Below are 16,473 nucleotides of genomic sequence, written 5' to 3'. Positions count from 1 at the left end.
CCGGTTTGGCAGTGGGTCAGTAATGGTGTGGGGTAGCATTTCTTTGGAGGGCCGCACAGCCCTCTATGTGCTTGCCAGAGCTAGCCTGACTGCCATTAGTCACCAAGATGAGATCCTCAGACCCCTTGTGAGACCATATGCTGGTGCAGTTGGCCCTGGGTTCCACCTAATGCAGGACAATGCCAGACCTCATGTGGCTGTAGTGTATCAGCAGTTCCTGCAAGATGAAGGCATTGAAGCTATGGGCTGGCCCACCCGTTCTCCAGACCTGAATCCAGTTGAACACATCTGGGAAATCATGTCTCGCACCAACGTCACGTTGCACCACAGACTGTCCAGGAGTTGGCGGATGCTTTAGTCCAGGTCTGTGAGGAGATCCCTCAGGAGACCATTCACTGCCTCATCAACAGCATGCCCAGGCATTGTAGGGAGGTCATACAGGCACGTGGAGGCCACACACACTACTGAGCATCATTTCCATGTTTTGAGGCATTTCCACTGAAGTTGGATCAGCCTGTAACTTCATTTTCTTATTTGATTTTGAGTATCATTCCAACTCCAGACCTCGGTGGGATATTAGTTGTGATTTATGTTGATAATTTTTAGGTTTTATTGTTCTCAACACATTCCACTATGTAATTAATAAAGATTTACAAGTGGAATATTTCATTCAGTAATATCTAGGATGTGGGATTTTAGTGTTCCCTTTATTTTTTTGAGCAGTGTATTATTATTTATTATAGTGCCATTTATTTCATTGCTCTTTACATGTGAGGAGGGGTGTACATAATAAAAAAACAAGTACAGTAATCTTAACACAGGTCACGACTGGTACAGGAGGAGAAAGGACCCTGCTCGCGAGGGCTTACAATCTACAAGAGATGGGTGAGGATACAGTAGGCATAGCTGGTCGTGCAGCGGTTTGATGGATCGGTGGTTACTGCAGGTTGTAGGCTTGTCAGAAGAAGTAGGTCTTCAGGTTCCTTTTGAAAGTTTTCACTGTAGGCGAGAGTCTGATATGTTGTGGTAGAGAGTTCCAGAGTAGGGGGATGTCCGGGAGAAATCTTGTATGCCATTGTGGGAAGAGGAGATAAGAGGGGAGTCGAGAAGGAGATCTTGCGAGGATCAGAGGTTTCATGCTGGTAAGTGACGGGAGACGAGGTCACAGATGTATGGAGGGCACAGGTTGTGGATGGCTTTGTATGTCATGGTTGGGGTTTTGAACTGGAGTTTTTGGGTAATGGGGAGCCAGTGTAGGGGTTGACAGGGGGGAGGCTGGGCAATAACGGGGGGACAGGCGGATTAGTCGAGCAGCGGAGTTTAGAATAGATTGGAGGGGTGCAAAAGTGTTAGAGGGGAGGCCACAGGGCAGGAGGTTGCAGTAGTCAAGGCGGGAGATGATGAGGGCATGGATTAGAGTTTTTGCAGATCCTTGGTTGAGGAATATGCGGATCCGGGAAATATTTTTGAGTTGAAGTTGTCAGGATGTGGAGAGGGCTTAGATATGTAGTTTGAAGGAGAGATCCAAGTCAAGGATTACCCCAAGGCAGCGAGCTTTGTGGGACTTGCGAGAATGAGCAGCCATTTACTTTAATGGATAGGTCCATTGGGGGGTCGAGTGAGATAGGCTATTTTCACACATCAGGTTTTCGCCCTCAGGCTCAATCCGGCTAAACTTCAAAAAACCGGATCCAGCGAATGTTGCCGACAGATCCATTTTTTTTCCCATAGACTTGTATTAGTGCCGGATGACATTGTGTTTCGTCTGGTTTTCGCCGCATCCAGCAAATCTGCCGTTTCCGATTTGTGGAAAGAACGTCCATAGCAACGTTTTTTGTCTCCGGTGAAAAAGCCGGATCTGGCGCTTCCGGCTGTTTGCTAGAATGGAAGCCTATGGGAGCCGGAAGGTGCCGGATCCGGAAAATGACGGATTCCAGCGCCGGATTCCGTTTTTTTTTTAACTGAGCATGCTCCAAATTTTTTTTTTTCCAATTATCTGGATATGCTTGTCGGATCCGTCAAAAAAACGGATCTGTCTCCTCAGTTTTTCACAATCTGCGCCGGATCCGTTTTTTCCAACATTCGCCAGATTGTGCCTGATGCAGAAAACCTGATGTGTGAAAATAGCCATAGGGGAAAGATGATAAATTCTATTTTGTCCATACTAAGTTTTAGAAATCTAGCGGAGAAGAAGGATAAAATAGCGGACAGACATTGGGGAATTATGGTTAGTAGGGTGGTGATGTCTGGTCCAGAGATGTAGATCTGTGTGTCATCTGCATAGAGATGATACTGAAAGCTGTGAGACTCTATGAGCTGTCCCAGGCCGAAGGTGTAAATGTTAAAGAACAGGGGCCATAGGACTGAACCTTGTGGGACTCTGCCAGATAGGGGGCGAGATGAGGAAGTGGTGTGCAAGTGGGAGACACTGAGTGTCCTGTCTGTTAGGTATGATGAGATCCAAGATAGGGCCAAGCCTTTGATGCCAAGAGATGAGAGGGTCTGTAATAATAGGGAGTGGTCCACTTTGTCAAAGGCAAAGGACAGGTCCAGGAGGAAGAGGATAGAGTAGTGTCGCTTGGCTTTGGCGGTTAGTAGGTCATTGGTAACTTTAGTTAGGGCCGTTTCAGTGGAGTGATGCGGCCGGAAGCCAGATTGTAAGCGGTCAAAGAGGGAGCAGGAAGAGAGGTGGGAGGACAGTTCAAGATGGACGTGTTGTTCCAGTAGTTTTGAGGCATAGGGGAGAAGTGATATGGGACGATAGCTAGTTACAGAGGATGAGTCGAGAGGGCTTTTTGAGGATAAGTGTGATTGAGGCATGTTTGAAGCATGAGGGGAAAACACCAGTTGTTAGTGATAGGTTGAAGAGATGGGTTAGGGTTGGGATGAAGACTGGTGAGGTTTGGGAAGAAGTGGGATGGAATCTGGTCAAGTGCACAGGTGGTGAGATGTGATCTTAAGAGTAGAGTGGAGTGTCAATCTTCTGTGATGGTGGAGAAGTTGTTTTTTGAGGAGGAGGGATGAGCAGTTAGGAAGAGAGGTTGTGGGGGTTGTAGGCCAAAGCTTTCTATGATGTTAGCAATCTTCTGCTTGAAGAATGAGGCAAAGTCTTCAGCTGAGATTGGTGGAAAGGGAGGAGATGCTGGGGGACAAAGAAGAGAATGGAAAGTGTTGAATAGCTGTTTAGGGTTGTGAGACAGGGAGGATATGAGAGATGAGAAGTAGGTTTGTTTTGCTGCAGCGAGTTTGGCCTTGAAAGTAGTGAGTGACGGATTAATGCGATGAAGCTCTCGTTGGAGTGGGATCTTTTCCATCTCCGCTCAGCAACCCTGGATGCCCGTCTTAGTTCTTTGGTCAGGCTGGTGTGCCAGGGCTGTCTGTTGAGCTTTCATATGTGTGAGAGGAGCAACCGATTCCAGAGCTGCAGCTATTGTATTATATAAAGCTACAGCAGTGTCCGCATTGTGTAAGGAACTTATGTCTGTAACAGGGAGGAGGGATTCATTGAGTGTAAATCAAGGTGTTTAAGATTTCTGGAAGGGTGTGCGAGTTTGTGGAGTGGGGATTGTGGACCTGGAGAGGAGAGAGAAGAAAATGTAAGTAGGCTGTGGTCGGAAAAAGGGAGAGGTGAGTTAGAGAGGTTTAGTAGGGAGCAGAGGCAGGTGAAGATGAGGTCCAGTGTGTGTGGCCATCTTTGAGAGTGGCTGCAGAAGTCCATTGAGTGAGGCCGAAGGAGGAAGTGAGAGATAAAAGTTTAGTGACAACAGAGAGGGAAGTGTTAATGGGGATGTTGAAGTCACCCATGATAGTGGGATGTCAGCGGAGAGGAAATGAAGTAGCCAGGTGGTGAAGTGATCGAAGAAGGTGGTGGTTGGCCCTTGGGGGCGGTAAATGACAGCCAGTTGGTGGGGGAGTAGATGCGCACAAAGTGCACCTCAAAGGAAGGGAGGGTAACAGAGTGGCAGTGGGATTTGGGTGAAGGAGCCGTTATCTGACTGGAAAAAAACAACTCCTCCGCCATGTTTGCTGCTGGGGCAGGGTGTGTGGGAAAAGTAGAATCCACCATACGAAAGTGCAGCTGGAGAGGCTGTGTCAGTGGGGGGGTGAGCTAGGTTTTGGTGATAGCGAGGAAGGAAAGTTTGTTAGTAATGAAGAGATCATGGATGTAGGAAAGTTTGTTACAGACAGAGCAAGTGTTCCATAGAGCTCCTGTTAGAGGGACTGGGGAAAACGGGGGCTGGGCGGATGGGTATAAGGTTAGAGAGGTTATGGAAGTTTGTGATAGTGTGGATTGGAGCTAGAAAAGGAAGTAAAAAAAAGACTTGTACTCATATGATAAACACCATTAAAAAGAATAAAAAAAACCCCCACAAAATTATCAAAAAGCCAATTAGAAAAGTAATGGTATCACAAAAAATTTACCCAGCCCATTTACCCAGCCGAGTTTGAGAATCCTGCACTAAACCATGATATGTACACACTGTAAATGTATGCCGTCGCCAGCACAGTGATCCCTCAGTGTTACTACCACATGCTCAGAACTTCTGTAAAAATACTTTATTGTGGGCACAGCAAGATATAAGAGTAAAGCTGTCAATGATATGGCAGTTCCTTCCTCACCTACACTATCGTTAAAAAGTTTATGGTCACCCAGACAATTTTGTGTTTTCCATGAAAACTCATACTTTTATTAATCAAATGAGTTGCCAAATGAATTGAAAATCTAGTCCAGACATTGACAAGGTTAAAAAAAAAAAAAAAAGATTTTTATTTTAAATACGAACTTTCTTCTTCAAACTTTGCTTTCGTCAAAGAATGCTCCCTTTGCAGCAATTACAGCACTGCAGACCTTTGGCATTCTAGCAGTTAATTTGCTGAGGTAATCTAGAGAAATGTCACCCCATGCTTCCAGAAGCCCGTCCCACAAGTTGGTTTGGCTTGATGGGCACTTTTTGCGTACCATACGGTCAAGCTGCTCCCACAACAGCTCAATGGGGTTGAGATCTGGTTACTGCGCTGGCCACTCCATTACAGATAGAATACCAGCTGCCTGCTACTTCCCTAAATAGTTCTTGCATAACTTGTAGGTGTGATTTGGGTCATTGTCCTGTTGTAGGATGAAATTGGCTTCAATCAAGCGCTGTCCACAGTGTATGGCATGGCGTTGCAAAATGGAGTGATGGCCTTCCTTATTCAAAATCCCTTTTACCTTGTACAAATCTCCCACTTTCCCAGCACCAAAGCAACCCCAGACCATCACGTTACCTCCACCATGCTTGACAGATGACGTCAGCGTCAGGCACTCTTCCAGCAACTTTTCAGCTGTTCGGCGTCTCACAAAGTTTCTTCTTTGTTGTGCAAACACCTCAAGCTTGGATTTGTCTGTCCATAACACTTTTTTCTTCCTCTGTCCAATGTCTGTGTTCTTTTGCCCATATTAATCTTTTCCTTTTATTAGCCAGTCTCGGATATGGCTTTTTTTTTGCCACTCTGCCCTGAAGGCCAGCATCCCGGAGTCGCCTCTTCAAAGTAGACTTTTGTCTATGTGAATTTATATATTTTTTCTAAATAATAAACTTTTAATGATTTATTATCAACCCATATCTGGTATGGATTTTGTGCACAATTACACTGTGAATAAATTTGCGTTTCCTATTATATTATTTTACTGATCCATTGCCTTGTTTGTTGGTTCTAATGTACTTGTCTTGTTGCTCAGTTGTGCAGCGGGGCCTCCAACTAATCTTTCTTCTCTACTTAGAGCCTGTTTCTCGCATGGAATAGCCTTCATTTCTAAGAACAAGAATAGACTGTCGAGTTTCACATGAAAGTTCTTTTTTTCTGGCCATTTTGAGAGTTTAATAGAACCAACAAATGTAATGCTCCAGATTCTCAACTAGCTCAAAGGAAGGTCAGGTTTATAGGTTCTCTAATCAGCCAAACTGTTTTCAGCTGTGCTAACATACTTGCACAAGGGTTTTCAAGGGTATTCTAACCATCCATTAGCCTTCTTATACAGTTAACAAACACAAAGTACCATAAGAACACTGGAGTGATGGTTGTTGAAGATGGGCCTCTATATACCTATGAAGATATTGCATTACAAACCAGACGTTTGCAGCTAAAATAGACATTTACCACATTAACAAAGTATAGAGTGTATTTCTGAATCATTTAATGTTAGCTTCATTGGAAAAAACTGCTTTTCTTTCAAAAATATGGAAACTTCTATGTGACCCTAAACTTTTGAACGGTAGTGTAGCTTATGACCCCTAGCTGATATAAAGAAAGACAAGGGGGCTGGCTTAGCTACTGAAATCATCCAAGCCCCGTAACCATTATCCTGTGTCAAACACAAAACAGAAGAGACTTGATGGGGCCAAGGACGGGAGCTTGTAGCCAACGATTGGGGCACTTTTAAGAAATTGTGTTTGTAAGTTGCATATGTTACTAATTTAAAAATATTTAACTAGAATTTTTCTTTTGGACACCCATTTTAGGTCAGCACATCCATATTATATATTTTGTTTAATTTATGATGCAAATGTGGCCCTCTTCTTTATTTTAGAATTTTATATATTTAAAATAAAATGCCAATGCCACTTTGGTGGCTTGTGTTCGTAAGAAAGTCTTGACTGCTTAGTTTTCTAGCAAATAGTTGCCTAATGGCGTCCATTAGGGCTCCGTTATCCTAAGGAGTCCTGGCTACCTCCCTGCTCTTTTTTCACAGATCATCAGTTTCTCGGACGTTTGCTGTGCTGCTTCAGGAAATCACTGAACATATTAATAAAATAGCCTGGGTTGATAGTGAAATATTTTGAGGAGTAATATAAAGCCTTTGGAAACTTTTCTTATAATAAATGCTATTTGCCAGACTTTAAGGCTAAGTTGACCTATTGGATTTTTTAGGCTTTTTTTTGGGGGGGGAGTGGATCTGCTCAAAAGTCTGTATCAAAATTGCTTGGAATCGGAAATCCACTTTGCAGTTCATACATCGTGGCACCGTCCAATCAGAAGGCTGCAAAAAAAAAAAAAGCTTTAGAAAAAACTCTTCCTAAATGCATCAAAAACTGTTCAAGAAAAATACCTCCTACAAAAACTTCCCAAAGGAGTGGCACTTGCTAAAGCCGTTTCCTTGGAAAAACTCGCTTTTGAACACCTCCTAAGCTGTGCTCACAATGCAGTGTTGTTCCTGCTTTTTTCTGCTTTTTGGAAGTAAAAACGCTTTGTTCAAACGCCCCTTTTTCACCACATTTTTAATTTGATTTTCATTCCATTTTTGTTTTTTTTGGGGGGGCTGATTACGTGTGTGCTTTGTCTACAGTACACGTTTAATAAAGTTAATTTAATTAGCCAAAAACACAGTGACAATCCTGCAAAAATGTTGTTTCTTGCAACTTTTTTTCACTTTCTCAATGCTTTCAATGGGAGAAAAACGCTGCAAAAACACTGAAAAAATTGATATGCTGCAGATTTAAGAGTTCACATTCAGTCAAGCGTGAGATATCCCTGATCTCATAGCTTTTTATGGTACTGTAAACAGAAGCTTTTCATTTGCATTAAGATAAGCGTCACAAATACATGCTGCATGTGAACGGTGCCTTACTGTGATTATATTATTATTGAGGGGCTGTGAGTTCTGCCCATTTTTCACCTACTCATGTAATAACATGGTGTACTTTGTGACTAAGTTTTCCAATGTTAATGTGAACGCATAATGTAGATTCACTGACCATGTATATTAGTTTGTATCAAGAACTCTGGTGTTTCTTTTTAAAGGGATCTAGAGGCAAGAGCACAAAAGGAGTTTTTTCGGGCAATGTTTAAGCTTCCGAGAATTGAGAAGTTGTATGATGTCGTGGATTGTTCCCTATGGACCCCCTTCAGCCGATGCCATACACCCGGCAGGATATATACTTCTGACAGCTATCTCTGCTTTGCCAGCAAGGAAGACGGAGTGTGCAATGTTATTATACCACTCACAGAGGTAGGATTTTAAGGCTGGGGCTACAAAGCAACATTGGCCATGACACAGGCCACACAGCCAAAAATGGCTCTATGCAACTAGTAGGGGTAACTGCGGCCGCATTGTGACCTGTATGGTACAAGGACTGTGGCAAGCAACTATAAAAAAGTCCTTCTGGTTCCTAGTTTTTGCAACTTGCATGAAACAGTGGCAGCATTTTGCCAGTCACAGGGTGACCTTACGCGACTGCATTACACTGTGATGTAGCAGAGGCATAGGGCGATCTTTGGCCGCACAACCTGCATTGTGGCCAAAATCACCAAGTAGCCGCAGGCTAAATGATTTGCAATTTTTTGTGTTTTATAATTTATGTGTTGCATAACATTAGTCTACAAAATGTAAGATATATATAACAATTATTTATAATAGCCGGACTAATAGAAAAAAAATGCTCAGTCTTATTCATCTGAGGAAGAGGCGTCTGACATCAAAACATTCTTTTTAAGACATTTGAAGAGTAACCAACATATTCTTTTTTTTAATTAATAAATCAATAGTTTACCTGAAAATAAACAGTTTCGTAATCTATCTTATCAGAGAAATCTGCCTTTTTATCCTCCTGGATTGCTAAAGGCCGACTTTCCCATTACTGAAATAGGAGACGGCAGTTGGTGCTCATGAAGTTCTATCTTGTCATAGATGTAGAAGTTGAAAGCTTGTGTTTTTTTTTATTTTTTATATACCTTTCTGTAAATTACTCATCTCAGCACTTGCTGGTGTACATATATTTTCTTGCCATATCCGTTTATAGAATTATGAAGTGGTATCAAAATTTAAGAAATGGTAGAAATTCTTGAGCTTCTAGTTTTACAGATATAAGGTCAGATTAAGCAAATGCTTTGTGTCAGAAATCTTGCATAATTGTTGCAGATTTTAAAATTTTTCCTAAGGCTACTTTCACACTAGCGTTAACTGCATTCCGTCTCAAAACGTCTTTTTTCAGAAAAAACGCATCCTGCAAAAGTTTTTGCTGGATGCGTTTTTTCCCCATAGACTTGTATTGGCGACGTATTGCGACGGATTGGCATACGTCGTGTACGTCGTACGACGGATGCGTCGAAATTTGACGATACGTCGTCGGCAAAAAACGTTGCTTGTAGCGTTTTTTGTCTCCGCCTAAAAAACGTGTCGCGACTTAAGTGCCACGTACATAAGTGCCACGTACATCAGTGCCACGTACATAAGTGCCACGTACATCAGTGCCACGTACATCAGTGCCACGTACATAAGTGCCACGTACATAAGTGCCACGTACATAAGTGCCACGTACATAAGTGCCACGTACATAAGTGCCACGTACATAAGTGCCACGTACATAAGTGCCACGTATTTCACGAAAATGCCACGATTTTTCAGTGCCACGTATAACCACGTAGTTATAGTATTTATAGTACGTGGCACTGAAATACGTGGCACTATGACTGTCAGAAAATGTTCATTAAACGGTTAGGTGTGAGGTTAGGGGTAGGGTTAGGGTTTGGATCCCTTTATCATCATCCGTAGTTCATTAATCGGATGAATCCACAGTCGTCTCCGTTGCTGCAGAAGCATCCTACGTCTTTCCGCTGCCGCCTCCTTCTCCCGCACTATGATATCCAGGCGATTCGTCTCAAAGATAACGTCGGTAACCAAACTAGCAATCCTCCCAAGAACACCTTCCATCGCTGCCACAAAACTAAAACCCACAAAGATGGGCTGTAAAAACAAGAACTATATAGTTTTCCATATTTTCCAGTAGCCAATGAAATTTGGGAGCCTCCCATTTTAAAAACGGATCCGTCGTAAAAACGGATGCAACGGATGGTAAAAACGGATGCAACGTATGCAACGCATCCAGTATTTTCGACGGAAACGTTTAGCGGATTTGCGACGGATCCGTCGAAATGCTGTATGCGTTGCATACGTTTTTCACTTTTTTTGACGCATCCGTTTTTTCGGCAAAAAACGGATTTGCGACGTAATGCAGTTAACGCTAGTGTGAAAGTAGCCTAATTTGTGAATTTTTGCGATTTTTGCAACAGCACCACTATACTTTTAGAGCTTAGTGGACAGGACATAGCTGAGCACAGCCCAACAAAATCAACATAATGTACAGCAAAACAGTGGCGTTAATTACAGCAGAAATCTACTTCAGTCTGTGATTGCAGTGCATTTCTTACACTGTCACACGCCAACTACATAGCTGAAACATGCACCAAATTCATTATTTAGATTGTGAGCCCCATTGGGGACAGCGATGATGTGTGCAAACTGTAAAGCGCTGCGGAATATGTTAGCGCTATATAAAAATAAAGGTTATTATTATTATTAATGAATTTGGGGCATCTTGCACCAGCAACAAAGAGCCAATCTTGATGAATCTGCTACATAGGGTCCAATTTATCATCTCTTTTCTTGCACCAGTTTTCTGCAAATGAATGGAAAGTCACACATTTTTGCCTTTTTTTTTTTTTTTTATTATTATTATACATTTTTTATAGCGCCATTTATTCCATTGCGCTTTACATGTGAAAAGGGGGCAAATATAGACAAATACGATAAACATGAGCAAAATCAAGGCACTAACAGGTACAGAAGGAGAGAGGGCCCTGCCCGCGAGAGTCTCAACAATTTTCTAAAAAGCGGGCAGACGTGCTGAACTGGGCAGAACAGAGCTCGTAGTAATTTATAGCAAAAATTACCTCAGCACAAATCTGGGATAGAGTTCAGACTATGGCATTTGGGCAGCCTGAACCTGCATTAAAACTATTATTCCACGTTCACAAGCTCAGTATTTGGTCAGTTTACCTCAGTATGTGTCAGCCAAAACCAGGAGTGGGTGATAAATACAGAAGTGGTGACGTGTTCCTATTATACTCTCCTCTCCCTCTGTCTGTTCCACTCCTGGTTTTAGCTTGCAAATACTGAGGTAAAAAACTCACCAAATACTGAACATGTGACCATGGCCTAAGAGTAGACTAGTACCTGACAAAAAATATTTAATTTGTTCCTTTTGCTATAATTTTCTTAATTTTAGGTAGTAAGTGTGGAGAAGATGGAGGACACCAGTCTTCTTCCAAACCCGATCATTATCAGCATAAGGCAACAGATGGCTTTCCAGTTTATTGAGCTGAAGGATCGAGAGAGTCTGGTTAATGGTTTACTCCAAAGGCTTCAACAAGTCAACACAAGCTCATTGTGTCCCAGAAACCGCGACCTGGTACCGTATAAACATAACTGACAGTTCTTGTGCCATAGTAATACGCAATCGTTATATTGCTGGAAACACTAAGCAGATGGAGGCCACGGGAAAAACGTCTTTCTGTTGGCACCATGCGTCATAGCTTATTTTTTCATCATCTGTAACTACCCCAAAGTCTCAGCTTTGAGATGTGACTCCATTGGATAGATGACATATAATCCTCTCTCGTACTGGGTGGGTGGTAATAAGCTGTGTGCGGCATTGTCGATTGTCATCCCGTTCTACACATTTATAGAGGATCTGTCACCAGATTTCACAACACAACCATACGTTATGAAACATATGTTAGACCGGATGATCATTTTACAACCCAATAGAGAATGTATAAAATGAGCCCTAGCTCAACTCATAACATGCATGCTTTGGGTAAAGAAGAGAACATTTAAAAAAAAAAAAGATTAGACAGCCATTCTGACATGTCTTTTCAAAGTAAGTACACCATCCTCATCCGGTATGAAAGGTTTATTTTAATAATGTATGGAATTTGTATTGTGAAGTATGGCGACAGATCCTCTTCTATCATCATTTGCTGCAATGTTTTGCAGCTTTCTAAGATAATTTGTATTTCCGCTCCTCACCATTTTAGGAAGTTGTTTACTGTAAGTGAATGAGAACTTAACGAGGCAGGAAAGCTATACAGCCAGGTCTGCTCTAAGATGGAAGGATATACATAAATGGAATCTGTCAGGTCCTCCAGACCTCCCAAACTGCCCCAAAATGATTAGTGGCCATAATCCAGCAATACAATCATGCCCCTGATGTAGCATACAGTTCATATCTGCGCAAAAATGACACTTATTGCCATCACTCATATGCACACGATCTCTGACTAGTCCAGTGGGCGTTGTTTTCATAGAACTGTCTGACTTCACAGTTGCTCTTCACGCCTCCCAAGGAGTGATTGACGTTGTCCACATGGCCCGTGTGGTGAACTCTGCCCGGCTTCCTATGCACATGTGCCTGGCCTGGGGAGGAATGTACTGAGAAGTGTGGCAAATGTCAATCACTCCTTAGGGGGTGTGATCAATGAGTGTGAATCCGGCCTGTTCTTCGAAACTAGTCCGAGATGGTTCACATGTTAATGAGGGCAATAGCAGTCATTTTTGTGCAGATAAGAACAACTGTATGATACGTCATGGGCATGATTTTATTGCTGGGAATCCATACGGGGGCAGTTTTGGAGGCCTGGGGGACCTGACAAGTTCCCTTTCAGTCACAGAGGTGTTCAACCTCTGAATGTAGACATAATTGCATTCCACTAAAGATAAACACTACATTTTGAAGCCAGATAAAAAATGTAATGTACTTATTCTTTGTAACCATCAGTACTACTAGTATCCTAATCCTGAGGTACAGCCCGCATTATGGCTACATTCTCCCAGCATTCCTTGCTGTTTCCATGTCTGGTAATGTGCATGATGGTAATTCCGATCTCGGAGAGGTGAACTAGCCTCCTGGATAGGAGGAGCTCAGTCCTCAGGGGTGTTTGTTATTGGAAACAGTCAGCAGGTTTATCATTAATCTCATTAATCGGAAATGTGATGATTCCAAGGCAATAATTTACAATTCATGCAAGATTAGTTTTGTGCTTTAGCTACCAACTGACCTTTTTTGTGTCATTATTTCACTGTAAAGTGGCAACTATACTTTACTTTTTCCAACCTAGCTCTCTCTTAATGATTAGGTGTTTGGTAAAGAAGGCTTTGGGAATATGAACCTAATAGTTAATCAGGATGTGGAAGGTGGAAATGAAAAGGAGAAGTTGGTAACAAATGCAGAAGCGTTGATGTCCTCTTTTCATCAGACTGGAACTGGGAATCCCGACACTGGAATGGTACAGTATAATTGCTTCATAGATCCCTGTCTGCTGAAAGGAGGAACCACACACTACGTGACACTTTAATTGTTTAGATGTATGACATTTCATGTAAAATTCTCATTTATAGCTGCTGTGTGCGGTGAAAGAACTGAGTGCCGTCAGTTGTTGGCTGCTTAGTACTTTATTGCCTATACAGCAAGACCTGAAAGATGCATGTGGGCAATGGCAGCCACTCCTAGGTATATCCCCGGTCCCACACTTGTAGGCTGATGAGCAGGACAATGTAAATTTAATGGGGTAAGTCCTGGTGGTGGCAACAATAGTGCACTTACTGCTGCAGCGCTCCCTGTGTGGGGTGCAGCTCTGCGGGGGTGTCACAGGTTTGAGCTCTGTGGGGAGACTGGAGGTCGCAGTGCACCACTCCGGTGGGTGCTGTGGTGGTCTCCGTTCTGGGGGGTGTTCTGCGGCAGCTACAGTTCTGATTGGGGCTCTGTGGCAACCACAGCTAGGGAAACTATTTGGCTCTGGTAAAACTGATGCATTGTGTCATGCTTAGAGCAGTGCCTGAGAGAGTGAGGCATGACACTGAGATTATATTTTGGATGTTCTCTCTACTTCTGTGTATTGCACCAGTTCCTCCGGCCCTGCACTAGGCATATCTGAGTATATAACAATGTAGCAGAGTGTTTTGGTCATACTTATTAATCCCGTTTAACAATTTACTACACACAAGAACTCCTGTATATTGATGATACCTACATAAAGATGAAGCTGTTTAGAAAATAGTCTTAATTAAAGAGGTGATCCACTACAATGTATAATGCGCCCATTGATTTAAAGCTTTTAAATAAGTATTTTTGTAAATAGCTTATGTTGACATGCGTGCCTGTGTGTGGCGCTATCGCTGCTCACTCAGTCCCAATCACGTGACCCCGGCAGCAGCCACTGCTGACATCGCTGATGTCACGTCCACTTCTTGACTCCCTTACATCACTGAGGTGTGACCCAGTCGCACGCACCCCCCTGATTGACTGGGCTGTGGGCAGTGTTTCACCCCAGGTCACAGCCCAGTATCCAGCCTGTACCTGTGGCCTATGAAAGCCGAGGACAGAAGGAAAGCGCGCGCTGGATACTTTAAGAGGTTTAAATCGATGGGCACATTATACATTGTAGTGGACCACCTCTTTAAACATTTCTGCAAAGTAATGCATTTCCATGATAACAGACTGCAAAGAAAGAAAACAAACTGTCATTCTTCTTGTTTAATCAAGCCTGCAGGCTTCAAAGGAACACATCCACTTTAAAAAAAAATAAAATAAGTCCAACGACTTGAGCTTTAAGAAAAGAAAAAAAATAGTATTCTTTATTTCAATATTAAAAAAAAATAAAAAAAATATATATATATATATATATATATATATATATAGCAACTCAGTCATATACACTGTGTTCCATATTATTATGCAAATAATATTTCCTCATATTTTCTCTAAATTACCTATCTGAATTGCAGTCATTGTTATTTTCCAGTCATCTACTATTCTAGTATAATTGCAATGTTTTGGAACAAACTGCCTATGAAAACAGTATCTTTTTAAAAAAAATAAACACTCAAAATGCATGTTCCAAATTATTATGCACAGCAGAGTTTTCAACCTTTTTTTTATTATTTTGAACAAAAAAATGGTCAATTGTGAAGTAATAAGCATTATCAGCTTATTACAAAATGAAATCAAACAGTTTTCAAGTGAAAACTTTATTCTAGGTGATGTTACATTTGCACATAGGACCCCTTGTTCGAAAGAAGCTTCTGAACTCTCTCGTCCATTGAATTTGTCAGTTTTTGGATGGTTTCTGCTTCAATTGTTTTGCATGTGGACAGAATACCCTCCCAGAGCTGTTGCTTAGATGTGAACTGCCTCCCGCCATCATAGACACTCCTTTTGATGATGCTCCAGAGGTTCTCAATGGGGTTGAGGTCAGGGGAAGATGGTGGCCACACCATAAGTTTGTCCTCTTTTATGCCCATAGCAGCCAGAGATGCAGATGTGTTTTTTGCAGCATGAGACGGTGCATTATCATGCATGAAAATGATCTTGCTGCGGAAAGCACGGTTCTTCCTCTTGAACCATGGCAGGAAGTGTTGTTTTAGTAACTCCACATAGATTATGGAGTTCATCTTAACCCCTTCAGGGATCATAAAGGGGCCGACAATCTCTCTCCCCATGATTCCTGCCCAAAACATTACTCCACCTCCTCCTTGTTGGCGCCTTAGCCGTGTTTTCATGGGGTGTCCATCAACCAGCCACCCTACACTCCATCCATCTGGACCATCGAGCGTTGCACGGCACTCATCGGTGAACAAAACAGTTTGGAAGTCAGTCTTCATGTATCGTTTGGCCCACTGGAGCCGTTTCTGCTTGTGTGCAGTGGATAGAGGTGGTCGACAGGATGGCTTACGCACAGCTGCAAGCCTCTGAAGGACCCTGCATCTTGTTGTTCTGGGGACGTTGGAGGCACCAGCAGCTTCAAAAACTTGTCTGCTGCTATGACGAGGCATTTTTGCAGCTGCTCTTTTAACCTTACGCAATTGCCTGTTGGAAAGAGTCCTCAATTTTTCCTTATCAGCACGCACACGTGTGTGCTGGGAATCAGCTACATACTCCTTGATTGTGCGATGATCACGATGAAGTGTCTTGGCAATGTTGTTTGTAGTCATGCCTTGACCTAAATACTCCACAATTTGTTGCTTCTCAGCAGCCGACACATCCTTTTTCTTTCCCATTTTGGCAAAAAATGTAGGCTGCTTAATAATGTGGAACAGCCTTCTTAAGTAGTCTTGCCTTTATTTGGACACACCTGCCAAACTAATTTGCACTGGTATCTGCAATTGCTTTCAGTGATATAAAGAGCCCTGACACACATCACCATCAATGAGTTTAAATGACAAACAAAAAAATTCTAACCTTATCACTCCTAAGCTCATTGTGCATAATAATTTAGAACACAGTGTAGTTATCAAATAATACCACAATTATAAGTAACAAGTCCCACAGGAACAAATAACACCTCCATACCATGACCACATATTACCACCACAGAGACCAAATACTACCACCATACTGATAATTAACACATAACACTGTGCTAGGAGCAATATCCCCATCATAAAGTTACCATAAGGTTGTAGATACCAATTGTACATAGGTGCTCTGTATACCATGTATATATGTTTACTGAATAGATAAATCCAGAGCGGCGCTCTTGATCGTCAAGTCTTCCTATTTCTGTAGAATATAAGGCTATGTGCACACGTTCAAGAATTTTCACGTTTTTTCGCTATAAAAAGCGGAAAAAAAATGCGTACATTAAGCATCCTATTATTAG

At 42.2% G+C, this 16,473-nt stretch overlaps 2 protein-coding genes across 4 annotated transcripts in view; one reads left to right on the top strand and one right to left on the bottom strand.

Moving 5' to 3' along the window:
* RPL31 (ribosomal protein L31) overlaps positions 1–16,473 on the bottom strand; it is a 125,275-nt gene that overhangs the window by 1,243 nt on the left and 107,559 nt on the right. The window lies entirely within an intron of this gene.
* TBC1D8 (TBC1 domain family member 8) overlaps positions 1–16,473 on the top strand; it is a 153,555-nt gene that overhangs the window by 82,513 nt on the left and 54,569 nt on the right. For all 3 annotated transcript variants that reach the window (XM_077296631.1, XM_077296630.1, XM_077296632.1), the window contains 3 exons: positions 7,780–7,987; positions 11,043–11,225; positions 12,952–13,101. In XM_077296631.1, the coding sequence (XP_077152746.1) occupies positions 7,780–7,987; positions 11,043–11,225; positions 12,952–13,101 (541 nt within the window). The remainder of the gene's footprint in view (positions 1–7,779; positions 7,988–11,042; positions 11,226–12,951; positions 13,102–16,473) is intronic.

Source organism: Ranitomeya variabilis, chromosome 3 (assembly GCF_051348905.1).
Source record: "Ranitomeya variabilis isolate aRanVar5 chromosome 3, aRanVar5.hap1, whole genome shotgun sequence".
NCBI classification, from domain to species: Eukaryota; Metazoa; Chordata; class Amphibia; order Anura; family Dendrobatidae; genus Ranitomeya; species Ranitomeya variabilis.
The sequence above is the reverse complement of the archived record's forward strand: the minus strand, read 5'-3'. Positions and strand labels throughout refer to the sequence as shown.